This window comes from Vulpes vulpes, chromosome 7 (assembly GCF_048418805.1).
Source record: "Vulpes vulpes isolate BD-2025 chromosome 7, VulVul3, whole genome shotgun sequence".
NCBI lineage: Eukaryota > Metazoa > Chordata > Mammalia > Carnivora > Canidae > Vulpes > Vulpes vulpes.
Window position 1 is genome coordinate 73,453,073 of NC_132786.1, and position 26,577 is coordinate 73,479,649.

At 52.5% G+C, this 26,577-nt stretch overlaps 1 protein-coding gene across 1 annotated transcript in view; it reads right to left on the bottom strand.

Annotated features, from left to right (window-relative positions):
* Window positions 1-1,293: 1,293 nt before the first annotated feature.
* SND1 (staphylococcal nuclease and tudor domain containing 1) overlaps window positions 1,294-26,577 on the bottom strand; it is a 417,294-nt gene continuing 392,010 nt past the window's right edge. The window contains exons 17-24 of the mRNA XM_026010782.2: window positions 17,030-17,218; window positions 10,816-10,957; window positions 7,546-7,669; window positions 6,584-6,653; window positions 5,409-5,522; window positions 3,663-3,866; window positions 2,001-2,045; window positions 1,294-1,898 (exon numbers count right to left, since the gene is read on the bottom strand). Coding sequence (XP_025866567.2) covers window positions 1,833-1,898; window positions 2,001-2,045; window positions 3,663-3,866; window positions 5,409-5,522; window positions 6,584-6,653; window positions 7,546-7,669; window positions 10,816-10,957; window positions 17,030-17,218 — 954 coding nt within the window. The 3' untranslated portion in view covers window positions 1,294-1,832. The remainder of the gene's footprint in view (window positions 1,899-2,000; window positions 2,046-3,662; window positions 3,867-5,408; window positions 5,523-6,583; window positions 6,654-7,545; window positions 7,670-10,815; window positions 10,958-17,029; window positions 17,219-26,577) is intronic.

Genomic DNA, 26,577 nt, shown 5'->3' on the forward strand with positions numbered 1-26,577 from the left:
AGGCAGAAATGGGAGTCTTCAAGGGAAAGGAAGCACACAGTTTCTAGAGATGCACACACACTTCTCCCCCACTAACCTCTCCCCTTAGCTAGAATGCACCCTGAGTTCAGGAAGCACATATCTTTTCACCTAAAAGACAGGTTCTGGGTAGAACCCCATGTAAACTCTGGGCCTCAACAAGCGAGTGTAGGAGCAGAATTGCCAAGAACCAGAATTTTCTGACATCTAGGATGTTTGGTTTAGGGATAAGAGCTCGCCAGCCAGGCCCTACCACCTCCCCTGACTTTCTTCAAGATCAAAGGACCAACCTTATATGGCAGCTTGGAGCACCATCCCAGATTGGAAATGGGGGGTTGAATGTGGGGCCACCAGGAAGGTATGCCATGTTTCACAGGATTATGTGCCTAGGAAGGGCAGGGCTGCATAGATGAGGCAGATTCCCAGGACACTGTGGTGACCTGTCGCATACCTCATTTCTCTCCCTGGCATTCTCGGACTCACACAACAGGTTCTTCATTGCACATGACAGTGGCTGCTCTTGAGCCTCCCTCTTCCATCGGGGGGTGGGGGAGTGGGGTGGAGTGGCCTGGGGTTTCTGAGCTCTGTGGCCAGCTCTACCTCAATCCCCTGGAGGTTACTCTGTTAAGTCAAACAGAGCAGGAACTAACCTGGAATGTCAGGGTCTCCTTGGCGAGCAGCCGAGACCCCTCTTGGACTTGCCTTTGTCCTCTAGCAGCTCCATTTTCCAACGAACACACACTGTGGAAGGAGATGGGCAGGCACTGGGGCCCCCAATCCTTAACACACACTGTGCCAGCTTATCTGGTGCTAGCCTTTACTCCAGCCACAGCAGGAGAGGGAAGAGAGTTCCTTCTGGCCCCCTGCCGGGGCTCCAGCAGAACTTGGCAAAGGACAGTATCAGCGACTCTCCACAGGGGCCTGGTGAGACCGAGCCCAGCCTTTTGTGTGTGGCCACTCCTGGGCACTGCTTTTCAAGCTGCTCTAAATCTTCCAGGTCCTGAGGGCAGCCACGTGCAGTGGGGAGTCTGGACTGACGAGTTAAAAGAGAAGCTCTCCAGCCTTCTGCAGGATGGCCAGGTGCCATCATGCCTCCCAGGTCCTGGGAGTTGCCCATGACTTTGAAGAACTGCTCTGCTTCCCCTGACTGGCCGTTTCTAGGGCTGAGGCCAGGCATGCAGATGACTATGCTGAGGGTCAATCAAGTGCCCAAGTCTTCTCCTGCTGGGGCTGTCAAGACCCCAGGCTCTGGACTCCACCATGACCAATAAGAGCTGCAGACAGCAGGTACTATTTTATTGGGCCTTGAAAGCTTTAAATACAGAAGTGGGGAGGGCTGGCAGGGGGCAGATGTAGACACGCTGGCATTTGAGAATGGACGTATCAGAAGAATCACATAATCAATCAACAGGTGGACAGAGAGCTGGGGAGAAAGGCAATCTGGGATAGAAGTGGGGTGCCAGCTGGCCTTGGGTGTCAGGATCATGCCCTATGTTAGGACAAAGTCTTTCATGTTCCTGATTTGAGGACAACTTTAAAAACAAAACTGCCAAATAAAAACACAAAATCAGCTGGGACAGACTATGGACAGCAGTGCCTGTCATCTCAGAAGACAATGGCCTGCCCTCCGAAAGCCTTGGGCTCCCCCATCCCACCTCCAGCCCAGATGGTGCCCCACAAGACATTTCCATACACTGAAGCAAAGCTGGACCCAATCTACACCCCTGATCTGGGGTCTGGAGCTGAAAACACCCTCCCTGCAGAGGAGGAGGTACTGGTGTGAGCGGGGCTGGGGGCCAGACTCGCTTCCTTCCTTAGCGGCTGTAGCCAAACTCATCAGCATCGTCGGCTCGGAAGTCTCCATAGCGCCACAGGTTCAGCTGTGAAAAGGCAGAAAATGACTGTGAGGTGGGACCCGTTGGAACCCTAGAATTAAGCCCCCTTTCTCAGCTTCCCGTGGAGCCCTTGAGGCAAAAACTCACCCTGGCGCTCTTGGCTGACTCTTGGGCATTCAGATACTCTGTGATCTGGAGGGACAAGGGAAGAAAGGGAGGTCACAAAGAGGGTATTTGCCACGGAACAGCCAGAATGACCCTGGGGGCTGCCTGGGTCGGGTCTGCGTCATTCCCCCACTCAGCGGGTCGCCAGCTCCCTCAGAACAAAATCCAAAGTGCATGGTCACATGGGCCTTCTTGCTGTTCCCTGACTCTTTGGACTGGCTCTTCCATCTGCCTGAAATGCTCTTCCCCTCATGTCCACCTGGCTACTAATCTTGCTTCTTTGAGAACCGATAAAGCATCACCATCTCAGTGATGCCTCAAATGATCCCATTTTGAATTCTAATCATCCCTCCCCCACACTCCTGATTCCTTTTATTTCTATTTTCTCTTTTTCCGTTGCATTTATCTTTTTTTTTTTTTTTTGCATTTATCTCCTATCAGTCAATTTCACTGACTCAGTATATACGTTTTTTTGTCAACTCATGTTTGAATGGAGGCTCCATAGTGGCAGAAATGTCTCTTACTCATGGAGGTTCGTAGGCCCTCAATAAAAGCTTGTTGAAAGAAAATCAGTGAATGAATGAACACTTGTAGGGTGTTTATTCTCAGATACTGGGCAAAGGAATGTTCTAGACACCAGAGACGTTATGGGTAGCTTCCCAGGGGAGACAGTGAGAGCTCAAACATTTACAGGGAAACTTATGTCAACTCCAAGGGCAATCTCAAGACACTGGGGGTCTCTAGTGAGAAGACTAGGGGTGTCACGCTTCTCCTGTCCAGAGGAGACACAGTAGCAATTCACACTGTGGTCTTGTTCCAAATGAATCACCATCCTGCACAACCAGTGCCATAGATCCAGAGGCCGCAAGAAAGAGAGGCCTGGGAAAAGGCACACTGGAGAGAGAAGGCTGCTTTCAGCACTGCCGCTCTCATCCCTCCTCTCAGAGAGACTATGGGGAGGAGCTGGGTTCCGCAGGAGGGCACAGGCTTCCCCCCAGCCCGTCCTGAGGGGGAGATGCCCATCCCAACTCCCAATGCTTAGTAAGAAAGGCAGTGCAGGTGGGTCCCAAGTGTCAGCCACAGGCCCTTCATGGTCCAGCCTGTGAAGCAGCGAGGCCCCAGGTGCCTTCCCCGTCCCCGCACCGGAAGATTCAGGCCCAGCTCCACACTCTGGGTGGGAGGGGGGGGAGAGGGGGGGTGGCTTTTCAGAGAGGCAGGAGGGTGGCAGGGGCAGTCCCTTAGGCCCATCCCAGTTGAATCTGGCTCCAAGTGGCACTGCAAGTGAGCAGCTGGCTCCAGACTTGGGAGTTTATGTTAGAGAGAAGGAATGATAAAGGGAGGTGTAGGCCCTCTCCAGGCCACCCCTGGCAAGGCTCTTCCAGCCTGCCACCTGGGGGCACATGCTAAGGGACCCTCCCGCTCTAGCTTATAGCTGCATTCTCAGCCAAGCCTGCAGCCAATTAATTTGAGATGTAATTAGCTTTTTTTTTTTTTTAAACCCCAACAAACCCAAATCCATTATCTTTCTCCAGCAGTAACAGCAGGATGGAGAGTTCCCTGCTTTGTCACTGGCTCTTGATGCGGCCCCAGCCCCTCTGTGATGGCAGGTGGGGAGCACTGGAAGCCTGGTTCCACATCACGTACCACTTTCTGGAACTGTTTCTCCTTGCGCACCTCCACCATGACCAGGCCCTCCTTTACCAAGCCGAGCCCCACGTCCCCCTTGGAATCAGCAAACTGTAGGGTGACATGGGGGCAGCCAGCGCTCAGGTGTTCCACATTGAGCAGGCACTGAGTGTTCTGGATATCCCGTACGACACTGTCCACAGCGTCTGTTCGAGCATCCTCCTGGAGCAGACACACATGCAGCTTAGTGGGAGGCAGAAGGGTGAGCTTTAAAGACAGCCACGTGGGCCCCAGGTCCTGTTCATGGACCTCCAAGTAAGTGTCCAGCAGGTGCAAGCATCTCATTCCCCACTTCCTAACAAGGAAGGAAACAGCCTCCAGACAGGAAGCATCCCCTCTGTCCTGTCCTTTCCCTCCCCACCTAGCCTATCTGCATATATCCCAACCTTGTCACCACCCCTATACTCTGCCCACCTGCCTTCTGTCTCTGAGAAAAAGTGGCTTTTGTCCATCCAAAACTGACCCTCCACTTGCTGTCTTGGCCCCCCATCATCTCCCACCCCTACCAGACTGTGCTCTAGTGCCCTGACCCCTCATAGTCCTGCTTTTGTGCATGCACTGACCTCTCAGGCTCTCTCCATCATGTCCCTGACCTATGCTGTCACCACTTTCTCCCACTGTTTCTCTTCTGCCCTTCAGCAAATTTCATGAAAAGGCATAAAATGTTCTATGGCACCAATTCCTACCCTACCATTTGCTCCTTAGCACCCTCCATCTGGCAGCAGCTCCAAGCAGGCTGTTCAGACCCTGCTCTGAGCACCAGGGACCTCTGTTAGGGCTGAAGCCAAGGGTACTCGCCAAGCCTTATGCCTGACCTCCCCAGGGAGCTGGACACTGCAGATTGGCTCCCCACTTCTGGAAACTGGGTGGCTCTGCCACCCTGAGCCCATATTTTCCTCTCTGGATGCACATTGCCTCAGGTTCTTCGTTGGATTGGAGAAGGCCAGCATTTGCCAAGACTCACTCTCTTCCACAACCTGTCTTCCACATACTGCCCTATATGTGCCCATGGTTTTGGCTCCCAACTCTGTGGTTCTAGGTCTCCTCGCTTTCCAAACTGAACAATATCAAGCTGCCTAGAGTTCCCACACCTAATTTGCTCCTTTTTGTCCTAGTATCTTGGCCAACAGCATCATAGCCACATGTAAGAAACCCAGTCATCCTCTGTTCCGCATTTCCTGCTTCCCCTCCCCAAACAGTGCCCCTGTGGCACATTGGTGTGATCAGGCTGTCACTGTGTCTAGCCTGGACTTCCACTACTACCCCATCCAGTCTCTGACAATGGCCCCTGGAGGAACTTGCAGAACCAGATTTGACCGTGTCACACCTATGCCGAAAATCCTGCCCCTACCCATCAGGCCCTGATTTATCTTTCCATTTTCATCTCTTGCCACTGCCCACAAGGTCCCAGACTCCCAACCATGTGGATTAGTTTTTGCCCAAAGTGCTCTGGCCCACTGGGCCCATCCATCTACAGAATCAGCTCAGATGCTCTAATGCTACCTCCTCTGTGGCACCTTCCCTCAACTTCCTTGGTCACTCCCATCTCTCAAGTCCTGTCACTAAAAGACTAATGGTTACTGTTTCTATCTCCTAGTAGCCTGTGAGGGCCGCCATCAGTGGCTGAATGTCACGGGACAGCCTTCTTAGGAAGGAAGGAAGGAAGGAAGGAAGGAAGGAAGGAAGGAAGGAAGGAAGACTTACGTCTTGGGGCACCTGGATGAAGGCGAAGGCATACTCTGTGGCCTGAGCAGGCAGCACACGAGTGCTGAAGGCAGGTGGGAGGGTCCCCAGGCGGGTGGACGGCAGGATCTCTCTCTGCAGAGGACATGTCAGGCAAGAGCATTACATACTTGATGCCCACCCACCCCTGCCCTTACTCTCTCACAAGATGACTCCTGTGACTGGGTCTCTGGAATTCTAACTCAGGCCCCGGCCACGACTTGCTCCCACTTAGCCCCATGTGCAAGCAGGCAGCCATGGCTCACACCTTCTCACCCTGGGCCTGGTGTTGGCACACCTGGTGTCTAATAAATAATCAACTTGATCACTGATCTCTAGCCACGATTTCCACCTTTTCCCAATGCTTTCCCTCTGTGATTCCTTGAATACTTTTCCACAGGCCAGGGGGTGCTCTGCTGGAAAAGCACACTGAGGGTCCCGACAGTCCTGCAACATAGCAGGACCTCTTTTGTGTATCCCCTGGTGCTAAGTTGGGAGCATGGCCCAACTCTGGGCTTCTGCTAATTGACCCTCAACCCTAGCCTTTGAGGAAAGTGGACAAACATCAGGAGTAGCATGGTTCTGAATTCCAAATTTCTCTCCTTGCTGCTTGCTGCCGTGCCCACAGGGAATCTTCCAGAATTGTTAACAGACTCCCAGGCCCAGCCCTATGGGCTTTTCTCAAGGGTGCTCGTCACTCTGCTCCCTTACGACTGTCCTTTCCCAGCATGCCTAGGTTTGGGCAAGTGCTGGGGATCAGCACACAAGCACCTAGTCAAGCATGAGGACCAGGAGCTGTGGGGCAGTGAGAACTTCCATGGGTTCTCTCTTCAAAGAAGTTGGGCAGAAGATGAGCCAACCCTGGGTGTGGCTGGGCACTCATCCTTAGCGCCCAGAAAGGAGACTCCTCAGAGCTCAGAAACCTCTGATGAGATACATCAGCTGTGCCTGGTCTCTCAGGGTTCAGTGGCCTGTAACACGAACCGCAGAGATGCTTACATGCTCACTGTGGAGTCAGGAAGGGATTCAGAGCTTGCAGGAATCTCTGAGAGCTCAGAGAGACTTGACACAGGGGACTATTGTGCTGAATGACCCTGGCAGCCCCCCGGGGCCCCCTCTTTGCCTACTCTTCCACTTTCCTGGTCCCCCACACTCACATTGCCATAGTCAATGTAGAAGACGTGCACTTTGGCAGGAGACTCGACTTTTTCCACTCGGGCGCGGTACCTGCAATGGCAGTACAGGCAGAGCTCAAGGGCCAGCCCTGGAGAGTATGGCCTCCCTGGAGCCTTAGTGACAGCAGGGAAGTGGCACAATACTTCCCTGCCCTGGGCTCAGAGTGAACACCCTTGGGTGTCGCAGAGGGCAGTTCTCAGACTCCATGAAGGCCCAGGTGCGGGGCATGGTGGCCACCATCTAATGGAATCAGAGCCTCGCTGGGAGCAGGGGGAGGGAGAAGGGAGCATGTGGAGCAGATTAATGTGTCCTTGGGGCATAAAGCAACAAGACTAATGACTAGATTGATGTCTGCTGTTTAAAGCCAGCACACTGAACAGCAGCTGTAATTAGCCGGCAGATCTGTCTGGGAGGCCGCGGCAGGGAACACATCCAAGTCACTTCGTCACCCAGGGAAGGCCATGGGCCCTACTCTTGGTAGATCAGACATAAGTGACCTTCTTTGCAGCCTGTGAGTGCTCCTGCTCATGTTCCAGACAGCTGGGCTGGAGGGTCGGGCGGCTGGTCTGGACTCACTAAGAGTCAGCCTCTACCCTCCCTACCCCGTGTGACATCATTTTTTCCCATGTGGGGTGAAGGCTGTGTCGGAGAGTCTCAGCCAGCCATGGCTCCCTCAATAGTTTCCCAGGAACAAGAAGAGACACTACTTCTATACACGAGGCTCACTGGGCTGCAGGAAAATCATAGGCCCCAGATGGGTGGTGGGCAATGAGGAGGGTCATACTGGAAAGCTGGCCAAAGTCAATCACCACCACAACCCGCTGGAAACCAGGTTGCTAAGGCAAATGCCTGAAGTATACCTGGTAGCTATGCAGGCCTGTGCCCTGAGGACAGACCTGCTATTGCTCCTGCTTAAGACTCTGCTCAGTTCCAAGTGGCTTACCATTCTCCATCTACAAACTTGGCAATGCAGAATTCTCCCCGGCGGGGGGCATAGGAACCTTCGACAGGAGGGTGGCTGGCAATGTCATTTCGCATGTTCTCCATCAGCTTCTCCAGCTGGGTGCCTGCAGGGGAGGAAGGAGTGAGACCTGGGTTGGGGAGCAGGCAGGGCATGGTGTTCTGTATTTGCCTGTGGCACTGGACTGCCCCATTCCACAGGGAAGTCCTCTTTGGTCTCTGCTCAAGAGGTTTACACTGTCTTCAAAAGTGGGACAGGGACTTGCTGACACATTGGGCTTCAGAGGCACACAACCACACAACGTCAGCTCTCCAATCCACCAGCCAGGGCTTTGGAAGTCACTTGGGATGTTCTTGGGCTCCATTCAAGTAGGTGGACGAAACATGGGGATGTGGAGCCAGGCCAGCTGGCCTCGTCCAGGGTGGGAGTGGGACAGCTTACACCCATTCCCATGAGGGCTGCAGCCATTCTTTGCCATTGTCTCCCGGGGACAAACATGAAGGATGGGCCCCACACAACCTTGGGCAAGGAAAGAGCTTCAGACTCTGAACCACAGAAGATGGGGAGCAGAGCCCAGAGTATATTCAAACTTGGCTACTCTGGCTTTGCTTACCATGTCAAGTACATGCAAAAGCAAGCTTTGGTACTGCTGGCATTCCAACCTCCCACTCCAACTTGTGCTCCCTTTGGTGGGTGGGGGAGAGTCTTCTTCCCTGCCTATCTTTCCCCAATCTTGAGTCCCTGTTGCTCATCAACTGGTAATCACGTTTGGCAACACCCAGGGTCCTCTCAGGTTCCCTCCTCAAGCCCTAATGCTGTGTCCTCCGACCCCACTCAGCTAAGCATCAGTCCCCAGTAACTTTACTTTCCCATCCCCCTTGGCCCTGCCTCTAGCTCTGCATCAGCCCTGTTGTGCCACCTTTGCTCTCTGAGTTAAGGGTAGCTGGGTTCGTGTAGTGTGGGTATGGGATTCTTCTTTCCACCTCCAGAGCCCATGGCCACACTGTAACAGGTGCCTAACACATGCTGGCTGTTGGTACGCTTGTCAACAGTTGGCCTTATATGTTCCTTGTCTGGTTTATGTTTCTGCCACTATGCTGTGAGCTCCTTCAGGGCACAGACCATTGCTCACTTGGTTCTGTTTGCTCTTGCAAGGCTTAATAAATCCCTGACACATGCAGAGTGCTTAAGAATTCAACTGTATTGAAGATGCACTCTGCATTCACACACAAAGACATGTCCACTCTTGGACCTCTGCATGGGCCACTGTCCCAGCATTCATAAGCCCCAGTTTCAGAACAGGGACTTTTAGGAAACAGCTGTCCTCTCCCCGCCCCACCCGGCAGTAAACTTTCTACAAGACAAATTCTTTCCATACTTGGTCTATTTTTATTTTTTTGCTCTAAGGCAACAGAAGCAGACTTTGCCTCCTGCAAACAAGTCCTTACACAGAGCCTGGCTGGTCATTTACAGCTAATGGCAACGCTTTCATCATTTCATTAGATCCTTCCTGAAGGCAGGCTTTAATTAAGAGAAGAGACACAAGGCAAGAGAATGTCCCCCAGGAGAGGATGAAAGGTTTCAGAAGAGGGAGGCTGTAGTTGCTGAAGTTTATTTTCAAGGATTTTATGGAACCGAGGTCAGGTCTTCTCTTCAGGAGTCCACTACAGCCCTCCAGATAGCATGCCAACAAGCGCCTCACCCCCTTCCCTAGTGTTTCAAGAATACATGGTTTCCCCCTTGGTTCCTTTTCTCCTACCTTGGCCACTACTCGCTGCAGTGTTCTGGCTCCCTAGAGCTGACCGAGATAGCCAGGTGGGGCACAGAGCATGCCCAGGAAGCCTCTGAGATTATTGGCTGAAGCCTTGAACCTGTAAGCTCTGTCCCCTGGAGAGGCCAGGAAGAGCCTGCTAGGGAGCTGTTGAACCTTGGCCAGCTCTTCAAGCTCCCTTTTTCCTGAGCTTCCTGAGGCCCATTCTTCCTGGCTCCTGTGCTCAGAAACAGCTCTTCTTCCTGCCTGGACCACCAGTCAAAGACTCCTTTCTTTGTCACACCACCCAGACCTGGCAATGCCCAGCAGGACTGCAGCTGACCTCAAGGGAACCTCATCCTGAAGGCTCATTAGCTCATCTCTACCCCTCTCTGGCTCTTTTCCCTCCCAGGCAGAGCCAGCCCAGGGCTCAAGAAAGTTGGTTTTCCTTGGTGAACTGACATGGCCACAGAACAGGTGCCTGAGAAATGTCATTAGAGGGAAGTGGCTGATGATCTGGAGGGGCCAGGCAAGGGGAAGGGGGCACTGGGGGTCTGGGCAGGCCATACCCTGCCATCCATGGGGCTGCCTCGAGTGCCACTGACATCCTCAGGCTCCTCTCCCTTGCAAGGATCTGGTTTCTTGGACCCAGAGGTGGCTATAAGAGCTTTTCCCTCTACTCTCAACTAAAATGGTTCCCTGCAGAGGGATTCAAGGAGAGGAAGGAGGAGAGGGTAGAGAGCAAAGGGAGTGGAGGTGGGAAGTTGAGCCGGAGGGGTCACAGGGCCATGGCTGCAAGAGTGGCTTCTACTGCTCTGTCCTCCAGAAGCCTGAGGTATCTGCTGAGGTGTCCCCTGGTCACAGGACACAGCATTTGAAGGCAGGAGGAGGATGGAGACAGAGGGTCCTTCAGAAAGACTGCCAGGGGATGACGTCCCCTTGAGCGCAGCCTGTTTCCATGGCAACTGGCTACCACTCAGGGCTATGGTAACCTCTAGAGAAGGAGAAACCCCAGAGAAAAAAGCCCAGGCTCCTCTCCTCCTGCTGCCTTCCCAAGGAAGCTGAGGGGGAGGAGGGTTAAGTGATGCTGGTTTGTGCTTCCTGACCACATTGTGTCAATCTTTTCCTTGCTTCCTGATAGACTCTGAGGGCTACAAATCCCCATGCCTAGCCCAGCCAGGGGTGTCTGAGAAGAGCAAAACAATTCCCTAAGACTCTGAGTATCACCCAGACCAGATGGGTTACCTCACCAGCCCTCAGAGACCCTGCTTAGTCTCACCCACTCCAGGGCTCACACTTGGGCCCTGTACCAGGGCTCCCATGGTACATGGTACTTGTGGTACATGAAATAACCTGAGGGCACAGAGCAGCATGTGGGGCCCAGGGGATGGCCAGTTGCCAAAGGCTATTTGGGAGAGGCCCCTGGAATGCACAGGCTGTGCCCTTCCCCAACCCTGCAGAGCCCAGGGGGTTCTGGAGGCGGGCCGGGCTGGCGTACTCACCGGTCTCCACATCCTGCACATAGAAGTGCAGGTCATCAGTGATCTCAGTCACGAACACTGGCTTGTAGCTGGCAGAACGCTCTTTCTCCTCTAGCACGGGCACCACCTCCTCCACGGGCTGCTCCTCATAATGGGCCCAGACCTGCATGTGCAGTCAGCAAAGGGGGTTAGGGGGTTAGGGGGTTAGGAAGTAAAGCCAGAAAGGACACAGGAAAGGGGCTGTGGGCAAGTGGGGCCACCCCTGGGATGAGACTGTAGAGTCACCACAGGGCACTCACATCACACTGAGCCCCTAGAATTCTCCTACCTCTGACTGGGTAAGGAGAGCACTCTGAAGTTCTTCTGATTAATCATTTCTCAAATGCTGGCAGATATCAGAAGCAAGTGGGGAGCTTATTAAAAATGCTGGTACCTGGGTCCCAACACAGTCTACCAAGTTAGGATGTGTTATAACTGTACTCAGAGAAAGTAAAACAAACCAAAGCAGGCACCCAGGCAATCCTCACACATACCAGAGCATGAGAACCTTAGTGTTGCAGTGGTTCTGGATCCCCACCACCCTCCTCCACAGCACTCCGGAGGGGGTCACTCTGAACTCCCCAGGCTCTCACACTGTCCAGGGCCATGGTGCTCCTGAGGCTCTCCAAGTGACAGCCCTAGGCCATGGAGGGGAGGGTCTGTCACTTTTTGAGAATGCCTCCTCTCAGCACCTTCTCTGTCTTCACTGCAAGCAGGTTGCTCTGACTGCAGCTCAGAAGCTGGGCCACTCCCCTCTACCCGGGCCCTTCCCCTCCTCCCCTGGCCCTGCACTGTCAAGGCCACAGCTGCTCAGAAGCTGATTCCGTGTGACAGCGCGTCAAGTCCGATCCTGCGGCCAGGAGATTATCCCAGTAATGAAGCCTGTCAGAGTAGGAGTGGGCGGGGGCTGTCCAGCTGAGTAGTGAGAAGGGGGTGAGGGGCTGGACCACACACAGGGTCCCCACAGATACACAAGAACAGAGGGTGACAAAAGTATTAGTCAAAACATACACACTTCCTAGGTACCAGGCGCTATTCAAAACATGTTCCAAGCAGAAATTCATTGAATCCTCATGACAACCCTTCGGATAGGTATTAATGTTGCCCTGTCTTACAGACAAGAATTGGAAGCACCCGGGCTTGCTAGAAGCAGCAGAACCATGATCTGAACCCAGACATCTGGGTGTCAGAGATCTCTGAGGGGGTGTATCGACAGTGACCAGGCATCTAGAAACGGAGGGCAGCACTGAGCAGTAGGAAAAGTTGTAGGTGGGAGATGGGGTGTCTTGTTCTTGAATTTGCTGTTGGACTTTGGTCAAGCCATGTGCCTCCTGCATCTTCTTTTTTTCCCTTGCAAGAGGAGTAAGTCTGACCACATAATCACTCAGGTGATCCTGAGATCCCCAGGCGGCAGGTGGAAGCAGCCCAAGGGCAGGAATGTCAGAATTACTGAACTTCCCTGGGTCACACCTGCAGAAGCCCTGCTCCCGCCTTCAGTGTGGTGTGAGTATACTTCCACTAGAAGGGGAGGCCAGGGCCCTGCAAACTGGCATGAGCAATAGGGACTGAGCATGGGGGGAGGCTGCTAGGGAGTGGCTGAGGGGGATGGGAGAGATGTCACCTGGGTGCAAGCCTCTGCCAGTCACACACAGCAGTGACATCACCTTCTGACTTTTGGGGAGGGGCTTTAACCCAACCCAACCCTCCCTTACCCTCTCACCTACTCCCAATATTGGTCCCACACAGCTACTTCCCTCCTCACTAGCATCCAGACATCTGTTTTGCATGTGCCCAGGCCTGGGTGCCGTAGGAGAGGAGACAGACAGACAGTAAGGCTTTAGTTTAGTCACATCAGAGCCTCCAGGCCGAAAGGGGTCTCTAGCTTTCAGACTTCCCTGTGAAAGGGCCTCTTCAATCAGAGGCCATGGCACGGATAGCTGAAGCATCCTGGTGGATAGCCACAATGATTTCTGGTTCCAAGGCCGACATCCTATTGAGGCACTTTCTCCCCAGACCCGAGAGTGGAAGGTCCCCAGGGAAGTGACTATTTAGTCACCGCACCATCTCCCGCCCCCACTCTGGGATGCATCTGTGCAGCTCGAGGGCCAATGGGACTCTCACAAGCCTGCCAGCACTGCCTTAAATGAGTTGAAGCCAAGTGCTGCCCCCTCCTCCCCACCCTCCTCTGCTCCCTTCTCCAGCCAGCACCTATCTTCCAATCTGTCTGCAACCCATCCCCCCCACAACCCCAACCAGGTTAGTGGGTCCTTTTTGGCCCACCTCGTTGTTCTTACTACCTATCTATCTCCCCAAAGCACATTAGAAAGTCAGGGCCCCATCCCAGCCCCACCCTGCATCCCTCCGCTGTAGGGAAGGAGGCTCCTCAGCAGTGTTGATGAATTGGGAACAGACTGACAGGGTGAGAGCAGAAACTGCTAATGACTCCTCAAGCTAGAGCGCCCAGGGCGACAGCATCAGGTTTCCTCCTGGGGGAGGGGGGAAGGAGCTCCTCTTCTGGCAGGCTCAGGTGGGCAGTAAGCTTGAGGTCAAGGATGATGCAAACAAAAGCTCCAGGGAGCCTGCAGGCCTCCAGCTCCCACCAGGGAGGGTAGCAGTAGGGCCAGTCCCGTGACAAGTTCCACAGCTCACTGGGGAATGGGAGGGGCACAGCAGGGTGTACTCTGCTGCTTCCCAAGGTGAGAAGACACCAGAAGTATGAGGTGGCCTAAGGGTAGGACATTGAAAGCTGCTCTTCAGATAAAGAATCTCTAAGGGAGGGCTGGCTTGGCCCCTCAGTAGAGCCCTGCAGGTTTCCCTCAGAAGGTGGAGGTGACCATCTATTCCCTGGGACCTAGCCAATGGCATTTGGCAAACTGGTAAATGCAGCCTGGCTAAGTGGCTTCTAGGTGGGAACCAGCTAGCCAGCTGAGGCCCTGACCCACTCTCAAAACAAGGGCACATTTTGCCCATATTGGCTTATGTTGCCCTTCTGCAGAACTGGGGCAGAGAGAGGACAGACATACTGGCAGACAACTGCCACTTCCCCACAGCCACGCTGAGCCCTTCTCAGATCAGATCCCTGACAAAGAGCTTGTTTTGGGGAATTCCCAGGGAGATGCTCCTCATCCTGGATCCACGGGGTGATGACAAGGAAAACCCAAAGACCCTTTCCAGAGAGAACAGTAATTGTGCCTGAACACATTGAACACAGACTCCGTGCCTTACGACTCTCCTCCAGGTTCTGGGCAGATGGAAGAGCTGGGGAAGGACCTGCATGGCCAAGATGCCAAGCAGAGGATGGGACTCTGGAGCTGGAAATGCCCTTGGCCTTTGGTGGAGGCCAGCCTGATCTGGGCGTCAGCAGCAGGGCCCAGGGATGCCCGGAAATCCACCCAAGGCAGGGATCTGCTCTGCTCTGGGCCCACTCCCATGTGGCATTAGTGTGGAAAGGTCTTTCTCAGCTCCTCTAATTTATAGTAGGGTCTGTTATTAGGTTGGGGGCCAGGATGGCACTGTGTCCTGGGGCGGGGTTCCTCTGTAAGCCCTCCATGACCCTGGCTACAGACCCAGGCGGGGGAATGGCTAGGGAAGCAACTCCTTCCTTCCTCCCTTATCTGCTCCACTGCCACTCTGTCATGCCAATTCCTGTTCTGCTCAGGTCCCCTCTACATTGTGGGGCCAGGTTAGGAGCACAGGCTGTCTCTCCTCCTATCCTCACCCATCCCTGGCCCTCCCTCTTTCCCACACTTCCCCCCCAGGGAGCCCCCCAGATCCTCGCCTGGCAGAAGATGGGCGATGTGGACTGAGGCTCCACTGGCTAGAGGCTTTCCTATTTAATATCACTGCTCAGGAGGCTCCAAGGGTGGGGCTGGCATAGGACCAGGGTGGTGGAGGCCTTCAAGTTCACAGTGGGGAAGACAAGTTCAATAAAAGGCAATCAATGGCCAATCCAGCCCTGTCCAGAGCCCTGCTGGGGCAGAAGGGAGGCTGGGGAGGGTGGTCCTGGTGCCTGCCATCTATGGCTCTGTCTTTGGTCCTCAGACCAACCCAGTATTCCTGCAGGAGGAGGGGATAACCCGGCATTAGCCTCCTATAGAGGAAAGCATCTCCTGACCAGCATCTTCATGAGGAGACGGGTCTGCAGGGTACAGGAAAGAACTGGGCCCAGTAGCGAGGCAACTAAATTCTCATAGCTGGGAAACCAGCATTGCCAGGTTCCCACAGATAGACCCACCATGATCTCGTAACCTCACACGTGCCTGTCCCTGGACAGTGAAGGCAGCCCTCCTGGGGTCACAAGCAAGGCAAGGCTGGAAATCCTGGAGACACTTCAGACATGCCATTTGCTGTCCTCCAGCTGGCTACCAAATTCTCTGAGTCCAGCCAACTCTGAGGGGTGGTGCTATGCTCTACACATGCTGCTCCTGGGAACCAACCCCACCAGAAGAGGCAAGCCACACCAGATTCTGCCAGGATCCTCGAAGAGGATGGGATGTGCAGGAGAGGGACCCAGGAGGCTGGCAGGGCCTCACACTGAGAGGAGCACACTGCATTTTAACTGGCCTGGAATAAAAACACGTAGCCTGTGTAAGTAACTACTGAGGATTACTCCTCACCATCATTGTGCGGCACCAATGAAATGATGTCCTGGGCTCTTTCAGACAAATCCACCATGTAGTAAATAGTGATGCTAGGGTAACACCCAGCAAGGCAGCCATCCCTCCATCTCAGGTCAGATTCCCCCCTCTGTCTTCTCCTGGGTCACTCTGGGGTCTCTAATCTCAGAGAGCAGAGCCTGAGGACAAAGATGCTTTCAGAACCTGAGCCTTAGGAGCCAGTACTTTCCACACAGACCCCCAGCTAATTCTTCAGTGAAGGCTCAGCCCTTTACACACATGGCCCCAGTCAGTACCACGTCTCCTCCTGCCCCTGTAGCAGGCAGAAGACATGGGGGTGGCAGCCTTAAGTTCAGCTGTCACCAACAGGAAACCCAAGAAGCAGTTCTTTTGTGTTAGAAGCTAAGACTGCCCGTTCCCTGTTACTCTAGGAAGATGGGGTTTAATGTGAGCAGAATTGGGACAAGAAAGGGTTAGAAGCCTCCTCAGAGGCTTCATGGTGGCCTATTCCTCCAAGGCATGGACAATCCCTTTCAATCTGTCCCAATCTTTTTGGGTCATCTCTCCCTAGAGTTCTTTCACCCCTACTGGGGGTTGGTCATGGATAGGGGATGGGAAGAAAAGGAATAGAGAGATCCAGGCAGGTGTCCCTCAGCTGGGTCCCTGAGGGAAGATAGCCGGGAAGAGGCAGAGTGAGGTGGTGTCTGTTCTGGGTTGGAAGACAATGGGGAGCCCTGGGGCCCTGAAGCCCCCTACTCCTTTTGGCAGGTGTCTGGGCCTTGGCTCTGGGAGGCGAGTTGCAAGCCAGATGGCTGCCCCATGGGGAAGGAAACATTTATTCCTGGAACAAATTTATGGCTCAGCATGGCTGTCCCATGAAATCCTCCTCAAGCTCAGAGAAGCCCTGACAAATTGGTGGCCGGCTGATTTACTCCCATTATCAGGGCTGGGCTGTAAGTCAGTGGTGACAGGCTGAGTTGGAGGGTGCCAAGCCCAGCTCCCACCACCAAACCACTGGGTTCTTTAATCGTCCATTTGTTTCCAAAAGCTGCTTTCCAACCCACCCCCCTTGTCTTTTCAATGCAGTGTCTGCAGAGACTGATGGGCTCTAAATCTGTTTTCTTAACAGCTTTATGCATCTCCTGGGGCAGCTTCCACAATGGGGCTCCCTGCAGGGCCATGTAAAGGAAATTCAGAAGGGGGCTGCAGGTGTCCAGGTAGCTCTGAGGGCAGGGGGAAGGGCTGGGCTGGAGAAGGGACAACGCCCTGGGTTCCTGCTCCCCAGGGGCTCCCCCAGTCATTCCTCTCATGGTTTTGAGATCACCTTCCAGACACCTTTCTGCTCCACCAGGTCCACCAGAGTAGGCCTATAGCCGAGGATGCCTAAGCTGGCAGGCTCTCTCTTGCTCATGTGTGGCTCCTAAGGTAGGGTCTCAGACCAACACTGTGGGATAACAAAACCACTCTGCCTGCTGTGCGGAGGCTGTAATGTTTTGGGGGAGGAGAGGGAAGGAGAGAAGAAGTCTGAGCTCTGGGGTGGCACCCGCCTCCTCCCCAGCAGGCCCACTTCCCCATGATACCTTCTCTTTCTTCTGCTTGGCGGCCTCCTCAGCAGACAGCAGGGATTTGTAGTAGGAGCTGCGCTCGGCAGTGAAGTGGACCTTGGAGAGTGCGTGCTCCACCAGCAAGACGGACAGGTTGGCGCTGTCAATGTGCAGCCAGCCGATGAAGTTGCCGGCCTTGTCCATGCTCTCTACCTCCACCTCTACCTGGGGAACAGAGGAAGGGGGTGTCAGCCTGTAGGGGGCAGCCTCTGGGCCACCAGGGAGGCCCTCACACCACAGGACAGGGGCTCATCTGGCCCAAAGAGCCGGAGCTTCTTGGAGCTCTGGCACTGCTGACCCCTCTTAGAACCCTTTGCTTCAGTTCCATAAGTGTGATTCTTGCTTTTCTGCCTCACACCCAGAATCATCCTTTACAGAAATGTCACTGACCAAGCAACTTCAAAACTCCCCTCATCTCAGCTCTTTTCAAGTGAGGGAGTCTGTGGCCATTGCTGCGCGCACGCGTGCGAGTGTAGCTTGGGGAGGAGTGAGATAAGCAGTAGACACGACTCAGGGAACATCACTCTCTTCTTCAGCACCCACCTGGCCCAGCTCTTCTAGAAAGACAGGCAGGCCCCAGGAGCAGGGCAATCCCCGAGGGTGCAGAGCTGAAAGAATTAATGAGGAACAAAGGTAATGAAAGTGGCTGGATGAAAGCCAGGTGAGGAGAGGAGGGTAAGGGGGCAGGTGAGCAGAAGGACGTGAGCAGGAAGTGCACACTGGGCAGCTAGGGGGTGACCCCAGCAGGGAGCTGCCCAACAGGGAGCACCAGGAAGGGTGTAGTCACTACTCCAAGTCCAGTCCTGGGGGCTGTGCACTGTGGCTGAACTTCAGAACCCTCAGGGACCCCTGCGGTGCTCTACAGCTCCTGAACCTCTTCCATGGAGGGCCTCCCCAAGACCCAGAACCACAGACACAGTACGGACTCTGCTCCTCCAAGAAGGTGGCCTCAATGCCACAGCCTTTGCAGTGGCTGATCGGCTCCCACCTCATGAAGGCAATGGCCCAGGGTAAATTTCTTCTTTGATTCTCTCCCAACCTCCTCCTTTCTCTGCTAAAGGGGCTTGTAAAAGCCTTTGCTGCCAAATATGAAAACTTGTATTAATTTAAACAGCTTCAAGCTCGATTAAGCAATAAAATGAATGTCTAAATACGTGGGAATTCTCTGAAGCCTGGGCTGGAGCCTGGGCTGGAGCCTGTGGCAGCAGCCTAGGCCAAAGGGTTAGAGAGGTGAGTATAGGGGAATGGGGAGCAATGTGGGGGACAGGACAACTCTTAAGGAGATGGAGGTGGCTTGGGCTTATGGAGAGAAGGCAGTGGGGAGAAAAAGAGAGACAGGACCAGGCAGGCAGGACCTGGGCTTCTCCCTATCCTTGAGCACCCTTTTCCTACTTAATTAAGGCTAACAGTTTACCTTTCCAATGGAAATGCAAGTTCAACGATACCTGAGGTTGGGGTGTGGCCCAGAAGCAGATATGAAGAGTTTAGGAAAAAAGATTCTATATAGATCCATTCTAAGTTGACTCTGTATGTGGGTAGACAGGTCCCCCATTCCTGGACATCTTATCTTTTACCATGTTAGTGGCCCAATACCTTTTCCTAAAACTGATGGTTGCCCTGATGGAATGCAAGGCCTCCTTCTAGTTTCAAGTAGCCTGTAGTGGGCCAGTGTGGTTGTAACAAGAAGCTTGATGGCTACCTACGTCATTTCTCTTGGCACCGGATTGCTAGGACAGAGGCAAGAACCTCAGAGGCAAACTGATGAAGTACCCAGGTAGGTACAATCATGCTCATCTTAGAGGGTGCCCAGATTGAGACCTCAACTCACCAGCAAACCCTGAAACCACACCTCACCCTGGAGGCCACAAACCAGATGCTGGCCTTGGCAAGGGCTTGCACTAGCGGGAGACTCCAACAATGAGTAGCCATGCCTGGGGTCAACACTGCCAACTCTCTTGGCAGGTGAACACTGCCTTCACACTACCTAGCCTCTCCCTGCCTGCAATCGATACACTAACTTGGGCTTGACAAGTCCCTGGGCCCAGCCAGCTGCAGAGGAAAGAAATCTCTATCCTTGGGCACTGTCTTCCAGCTGAATCCATCTTGCCTTAGAGAGAGAAATAAAGTTGTAGCCTGGAGGTCTCCACTTCCCCTTTTATTATGGCTGCTGCAAACTCCTAATTTCCCAAAGGCACTCAAGGGAAGGTGGACTGGGCTCACTGAAGGGATGAGGCTACTCCCAAGTCTCTTGGCTTGTGGCCTCTCTATCCAAGCCCTGTGCTGTGTCTATTATTCTGGGCATACAGCATTCACTTTGAAGACCAAAGTCTTAACCCTCCTCTAAACCTCACCAAACTTTCACAGGGAGCAAGCAAGGGTTAATAAGCATAATGCTCCCAGGCTGGTATATGTGTTCATTGTTCATCACATTTCTCTTAGATTAACTGCCAGGAATTTGTGGCTTGACTCTAGCATTTCATGGGCCAATGTCTGTATATGCTCTATTTCTCTGATCAACTTTAAGACTCAGGGTTTTTTTTTTTTTTTTTTTTTTAATTACATTTTCTCTATCTCTTTTAGATTTATTTATTTATGGGGGTGGGAGGGAGAATCCTCAAGCAGATTCCCCACTGAGCAGGAAGCCTGAGGCGGGGCTCTATCCCAGGACCCTGAGATCATGCATGACCAGAGCCAAAGTCAGAAGCTTAACCAACTGGGCCACCCAGGTGCCCTGGTATTTTCTCTTAATTAAAAAAATACATATAAATACATACTCATATAGAGATATACAGATACAGTTGATTCTTGTTATTTGTAGTACTTATGTTCTATAAAGTTACCACGAACACTGAATTAGTGAATCCTGAGCCACTGCTCCCAGAGGAAACACAGGATTAGGTTCCTCCAAGACTCTGGTCACAACTTATCAATATGTAACCTGCTTCTGTGCATGTTTTTGTTTAAAGACATCTTATTTAATATATACTGATGTTTCATTAACATTGAATTTACAGTCAATAGCACTGTAACTCATGCCTGAATAAAGCTTATCTAACACATGTATTTTCTTCTTAAGGCACATCACAACCTTCTTGTACTTAGGAACACTAGACAGCACTTCAGTACTCTGCTCGGAGGCCATTTTAAACTGCAAAATTGCCAAGAAAAAGCACACACCAAAAAGAAACGGGGGGAGGCAACGTGGCACTAAGGAAAAGTACACTTGTTTATGGTGTGAGAGCTGAAACAAAAAGGCAGAGCATCACCTTTTGCAACCTTAATTGGGAATGTACCCACCTGGAGTCTCCAATCTTTCATGACTCTGCACATCCACAAATGATCAAAAAGTACCATGAGTACTGATTTTGGGTTATAAATAAAACTTAGTAAGCGAATTTGCAAATATGGAATCGTATATAACGAGGACTGACTATATAGTGATGCACAGAGAGCTATTTCTTTCAAGTTTTCCTCAAACTGAAGACAAGAGTTAGGGGAGGCTTGTTCTTGTCAAATACACAAGAAACCGTTTCTGTTTTTTTTCTGGCTATTGTAATCACGAATGAGACCCATTGTTCATCATGTGTTGTGTAAACTGCAAAGTGCTATACAACATTGTTACTTGTCTCTTCAGCGTCTTGTGGAGTGTTTTAGGGAGAGATTTGGACTCTACAACTTCCCTACAATGGCAGGGAGTGACATCTGGGAGTTCAAGCCTTGGGTGACTACCATGGGCTACCAGGATGGCTGATTTGTGGGTGGGCATTTGGTGTGTACACGTGTGAGCTGATACGGCCTTGAGGGCAACACAGGATATGTGTACACATGGACACAAGCGGCATCAGCAGGGAACAGATGGAGGCTCTTCTCTTCATTCCCCTCTTCAGTGTTCAAGTTGAAGCTGAGACCTAGGAAAACAGCACAGAGGGGAGGAGAAGGCTTCCTGAGAGAGATGAATGGGGCCATGGCATCCCACTGGGGAAGTGGCTGGGTGAGAATGAAGCAGCAAGCAGCCTAAGGTCAGACCTGCTCCTTGGGTGCTGCCTCACTGAGCACCCCTGCTGGTCTGGCCAGCCACCAGCATCTCTTGCCCTCTGCTCTTGAGGCAGACAGAGCAGGTGGTGAGCCAAGCCTTGTGCTGTGTCTATTCTGAGCACACAGAATTCACTCTGAAGACCAAAGTCTTAACTCTCCTGTAAACTTGACCAGAGGCCCTGTGAGCTGAGCTCGTTCAGTTTCAACACCACCTCCCTATGAGGGCTTCTCTAACCCACCAAGTGAATCACCCTCTGAGCACCTATGGGCTCCCCCACCCTTTGGCACTGAGGCAGCAGTGTGTAGCACAGAGGTTTGGAGCTTAGACTGTGGAGCTAGAATGCCTCAGTTCAAGTCCACCTACTAACTGCATGAGCTTTGACAAGTCACTTATCTTCTATGTCTTTACTACAAAATTGGAATTGAAGTATTACCTATCTCAAAGGATTTGTTATGATTAAATGAGCTAATACAAATATACTAAGCACTGACACATAAATGCTTCATTATCATCATCATCAACTTTGTAATAGGGGCACTTATTTTACTTCCAAATGTCTTTATTCTCCAACTAGACTGTCAGATCCAAGGGGAACAAAACTAGTTGTCCACTCTGAATCTTCCTCAGAGCTGGGCAGTGACATAGCAAGGAAGAGCATGGATCTTGGAGTCAGACAGATTTGGGTTCAAATCCAATCTCCGGCTGTGAATTTTTGGAAAGTCACATGACCTCTTTTCTTTCCTAGCCAGTTTTCTTTCTATGTAAAAAGAGAAGTGGGGCTTGTGTATTAAATAAAGGCAGTAACATAAAACGGCTTCCTCTTCCCTTCATCAAATAGGGAGCAGCAACAGCTCTGCTTGGGCTGAGCTCTATCCCCTTTGCTCTCTCCCCACCTAAAAAAGCTTTGGGTTTCTTAAGCCCTGGTGGCCTCATGTGAAAGACAGAATGGAGGGAAGGCAAGTAAGAAGAGCTAATGTGTGACTGTCCTCAAACCCAGCCGAACAAGCAGATGTCTTTCTCCACCCTAGGGCCAAGGGAGGGGTGGTGGCGGTGCAGTCCAGCCAGCCGTGCCCAGCCAGAGAGCAGCTAGACACACTGGACTCAGTCTGCCTGTGAGCTGGGGTAGCAGGCCCTGCTGCCTCACAGTGGGACACGTCTTCCTGCTCCCAAGCACATTAATGTGCCACTAATGAAATTGTTCTGGCTTATTTACCAAATTAATACAAACGGCACAGGCTGTTAATTTGCATGTCTCCTAATTACTGAGGAAGAGCTCCCATGCCCAGGCAACTGGCACACCTCAGGGCCCACCCAACCGAGCTGTGGCCTCACCCTGTGGGTGGGTGAGGAAGGGGAGAAGGGAAAGAGGAAAGGGGAGAATCAGAGCAGCCCCCAGCTCACTCTCCATGGCTGGGAACAAACAAGGAAGAGAAGGTGTCGGTAGCCATGAATTTGTTTCACTGCCTATAATCCTCCCCTTAGGGGCTGGAGTGCCTTGGCCTCCAGAAATATACTCTGTCCCTGTCCTGCTCTGTCTCCCAAAATGCTCCTTTTTCTACTTGTCTGGATTCTGTCCAGCTTCCTAACTTAGGAACTACTTCAATCAGGCAGGCAGTGGGGTCTGAGTCACCCTCCTCTAGGCAAAGCAGCACTTGCTGAGCCTGGGGGTACAGTGCTGGGCCAGAGCGGTGCCGGGGGTCACAGGAAGGGAAGTCCAAGTGAGGCAGGGGACAAGGCTCTTATAGACACTCCTCCTCTCTCTCAACTTGTTCTGGTCCTTCCCACCCAGTCAGCCTTCAGATTCTAAACCTTCTGTTAAGTGAGTGTGTGTGTAAAGGAGCACGGAGAGCTATATCAGTTAAAAGGTCACCATAAGACCACAGAGAAAATTCTGACTGCTCTGGGCGTTCATTTAGCTGCTCTACCTCTCCTGATCCAGGAACCAAACTGGATGCCTACTGGTTTCAAGTCTGGGACAAAGCTGAAAAAACACATATGTCCTCCCGTAGCCTTCTTTGGGTCTTGGGGAGGTGTGGGCCAGGGAAGGAAGAAGGTATTGGAAGGTGCCTCCACTGAAAGGCAAGCTACAATAAGGCAGCTAGTTATCCCCCTCCCCACCACAAACCACACTCAGGGCAAAGAAACCCCATACATATGTATCCATCTTCCCTTTTCTGTGTGTCGAGGATGGAGAAAAGGTTCAGCCTCCCTGAAGTGCACTGGCCCCATCTCTCAGCAGTGTCTGAGGCAGCACAGGGAAGGCTGTGGAATGCGGGTGCGTGCTGCGTGTGTGTGCGTGTGTGTGTGTGTGTGTGTGTGTGTGTGTGTGTGTGAGAGAGAGAGAGAGAGAGAGAGAGAGAGAGAGAGAGAGTGTTTAGAATAGCCGAGGGGATGCTCCCTCCCTCATGGGGAGATGCTCCCTCCCACAGGGGAAGTGGGCTGCCTCAGGCAGGACAGGTGAAACCAGGTAGGCCCCAGGAGCAGCGCAGGTCACCCCTGCCCTGGCACCTGGAAACACCTGGAAACAAGGACTTCCCGGGTGTGTGTGTGTTGGGGGGGGGGGGGGGGGAAGGGAGGTGTGTGTTGGGGGAGGGTTATACAGGCCACCAGTTCCTCCCACAGGCAGAGAGCAGAATGCTTAGGGCTGTCTCTGGGGAGGCGACATCAGGGGCCCTAACAACAGGCAGAAGCCTCTAGCCATAAGCCTGCTTTAAAACACCCCCAAAGCCACCAGCAACAAGAATGGGGCAGAAGCCTGGAACTGGGAACAAAATGGGAAAGCTTGGATAGGAAGAAGGCCCCAAACAGCAAAGAGAAAGCCAAGAAAAAGCTAGACTGGAACTGTGATCTGAGCTGGGTGTGTGTGTGTGTGTGTGTGTGTCTGTCTGTGTGTGTGTGTGTCTGTGTGTGTCAAAACCCTCCCCTAGGCTCAGTTTCTTCAGGTGCCAATGTGAATGGAACCAGGGTTTTACGGTGCTCTCAGCTCTGAAGTAGCTGAGGTTAGAGTCTGGCTAGAGGGCTGGCGGTATACTAGTATGACTAGGGGCAGAGGAGAGAGGAGACAGTGGGTTATGTGGGAGGAGGGCTAGCGGGGAAGCCCCATGGAACCCTCAAGACCCGCAGAAAAACTTGCAGAGGGGGATGAAAGGCACTCAATCCTCTTCCCCACCCGTGCCTCCCACCAGAGTTCTCGGCCACAATGTGAGTAGTGATCCAGGGCAACCAGATTGCAACTGGGACTCCTTGCCTGCTACCCAGAGGTAGCCACGTCTCTGTAGAGCTGGGTTTTCCACCATCACTGATGCTGCACGAAGGCTATAATGTGCTGCCACAGCTACAGCTGTGAACTTAAAGAGACACCTCACCTTAATATAGTAGCAACTTAACACAGCCAACGTGTCCTCTCCACTCACAAGCACGCGCAAATACACCGTCTCTTAGAGACGATGAACATTAACACAACGCAATTAATAATGTAACGCTCTGGGAGCTAGAGAGGCAGTGCCCATGAAATACCTCCCGGGTCTCATTACCGGTGGCTGCCAGCAGGGAGTGGGCAGGGGAGAGAGGCAGGCAGCCATACAAATCCTCCCAGTGCTGGAGCAGCGGGGCCCTAGTCCTTACCAGTGCCTCTGCTCCTAACCCCTCAGCACCTCCAGATCAGATGACTCTTTCAAGTCCAACCCACAGTGCCAACTGTTCTCCAGAAAACCTCTTCTCTGACATCCGTGCGCTGGCCCAAGCCAAAGCCCTAGGAATGCCTGGAAATCAGGCCTGGGTTGGCACAGTGGCAAGAGGGGCCAAGGAGCTCCTGGAGGTTGATGGAAGGCCTGAGCACTGAACAAGATGGCTCAGCCAGAAGCTCAGTGTTTCTTTCTCTCTCTCTCTCTCTCCTTGACTACCTCAGGGTTGAAGGGTGGGATGACAGGGGTAGTGGTGGGGGGGACAGGGCAGCTCCCAGTCCCGCCTGAGGCAGAGAAGCAGCAGCCAAGGCGATGAGCAGTGTCTGAGTCTGCCGGGAAATGCAAACCTGCTGACTCCAGGCCTTTGCAAACGGTAACACAGTTTATAAACTGACGCAATCTATTCCTTTGGTGCAGACAACGAGGAAAGTAGATTGTTCATCTTCCCAAGAAAACCCAGGGTAAAGGCTGGAAGATTTAACTCTCTCTTCCCTGAGGTTCATGCAGGGAATGAAGCTGCCCACATTCTGCCCCCTGTCCAGGGCACCACTGGTGGCAGCCGTTCCCACAGGTTTCCTGGGCCTGAGGCAAGCTTTGAAATTCCTTCAGAGAGTAGGGCATGCCCAGCTCCTCCCATGCTCCCTGGCTGGCGTGGAGAAGAGCCGCGAAGACTGCTTTCATTGGGCCAGGGAGGCAGCCACAGCGGTGTTCTCCAAAGCCCAGGCTGTACCCAAGCCCCGTGAGGACTGAGTTAGTGGTAAGACGATGGTTGGCGTCTGGTCAGGACAAATCAGCGTGTGCATGCCGTGGCATAATTGCGAGTGGTTATCAAACATCTGACTTGGTCTGAAAGGAACCGAATGTTGTCCAATCACATTAGATTCAAATGCCAGTTCCCCCTTTGCAAGCACCTGTATCTCCCTGATCCCAAGGCCTGCTTTGGGATACGGGCACTCTGCTTTACTACCCTGACTCTCAGGCTTCTTCACCTCAACTAGGTTCCTATGGGGACCCACACCTCGCCTTTAAAGAGTCCTTATATTAATGACTTCTTTCCTTTCTACCTTGGAGAAAAGGAAATGAAGCCGACTCTAGATCACACCCTCTTCCGCTTCCTCAGGCAACAATCACCTCTTTTCTACCATTCCTATTCCCTTTTTTTGTCAGTGTCTGCCTCTTTGCCTATGAATCTCTTGCCCATCCTAGAAAATTTTGCTGCAGTCTCCATTCCCACCCGGCTGACCGGGTTCTCCTTGCCCAGACTTCTGCTCCCCTCCTGTTTCCTTCCCGGTCCACTGTGGTGGCTCACCACTGTTGGTATTCCAACATAACTAGCACCACACAGTCATTCAAGAACTCTTGTCATTTTAACTATTTCTTCTCGCGTTTCATTGTTGTCAGATCCTTTTGAAGGATCTGACAGTAAAGAACCCCTCTTCATTTTAAACTTTTTTTTTTTTTTTTTTTTTTGTAAAGGCTTCTGTGCTTCCCAGTCATGGTTTCTTCTCCCTGTTCTTGGTTTCAATTGTGAACTCTTTCCCAACATGCTCCTTGAATATGGGTATTCTCCAGGGGGTCATTTTAAGCTGTACAGTCCCTGTCTTTCACTGCTCTCAGAATTATAGGACACCACAACTTTTATTTCCAGTCCAGACCTCTCTTCAGAATTCAACTCCACCTGAGAAATTTCACATATAACAAGTTGAATCCTGAATCTACTATCTTCACTATAAAACCAGTTCCTCCATCTGCATTTCTTATCCCAGTTGGTAGCATGAGAAGCTTGGAAATCATCCTTGGTTCCC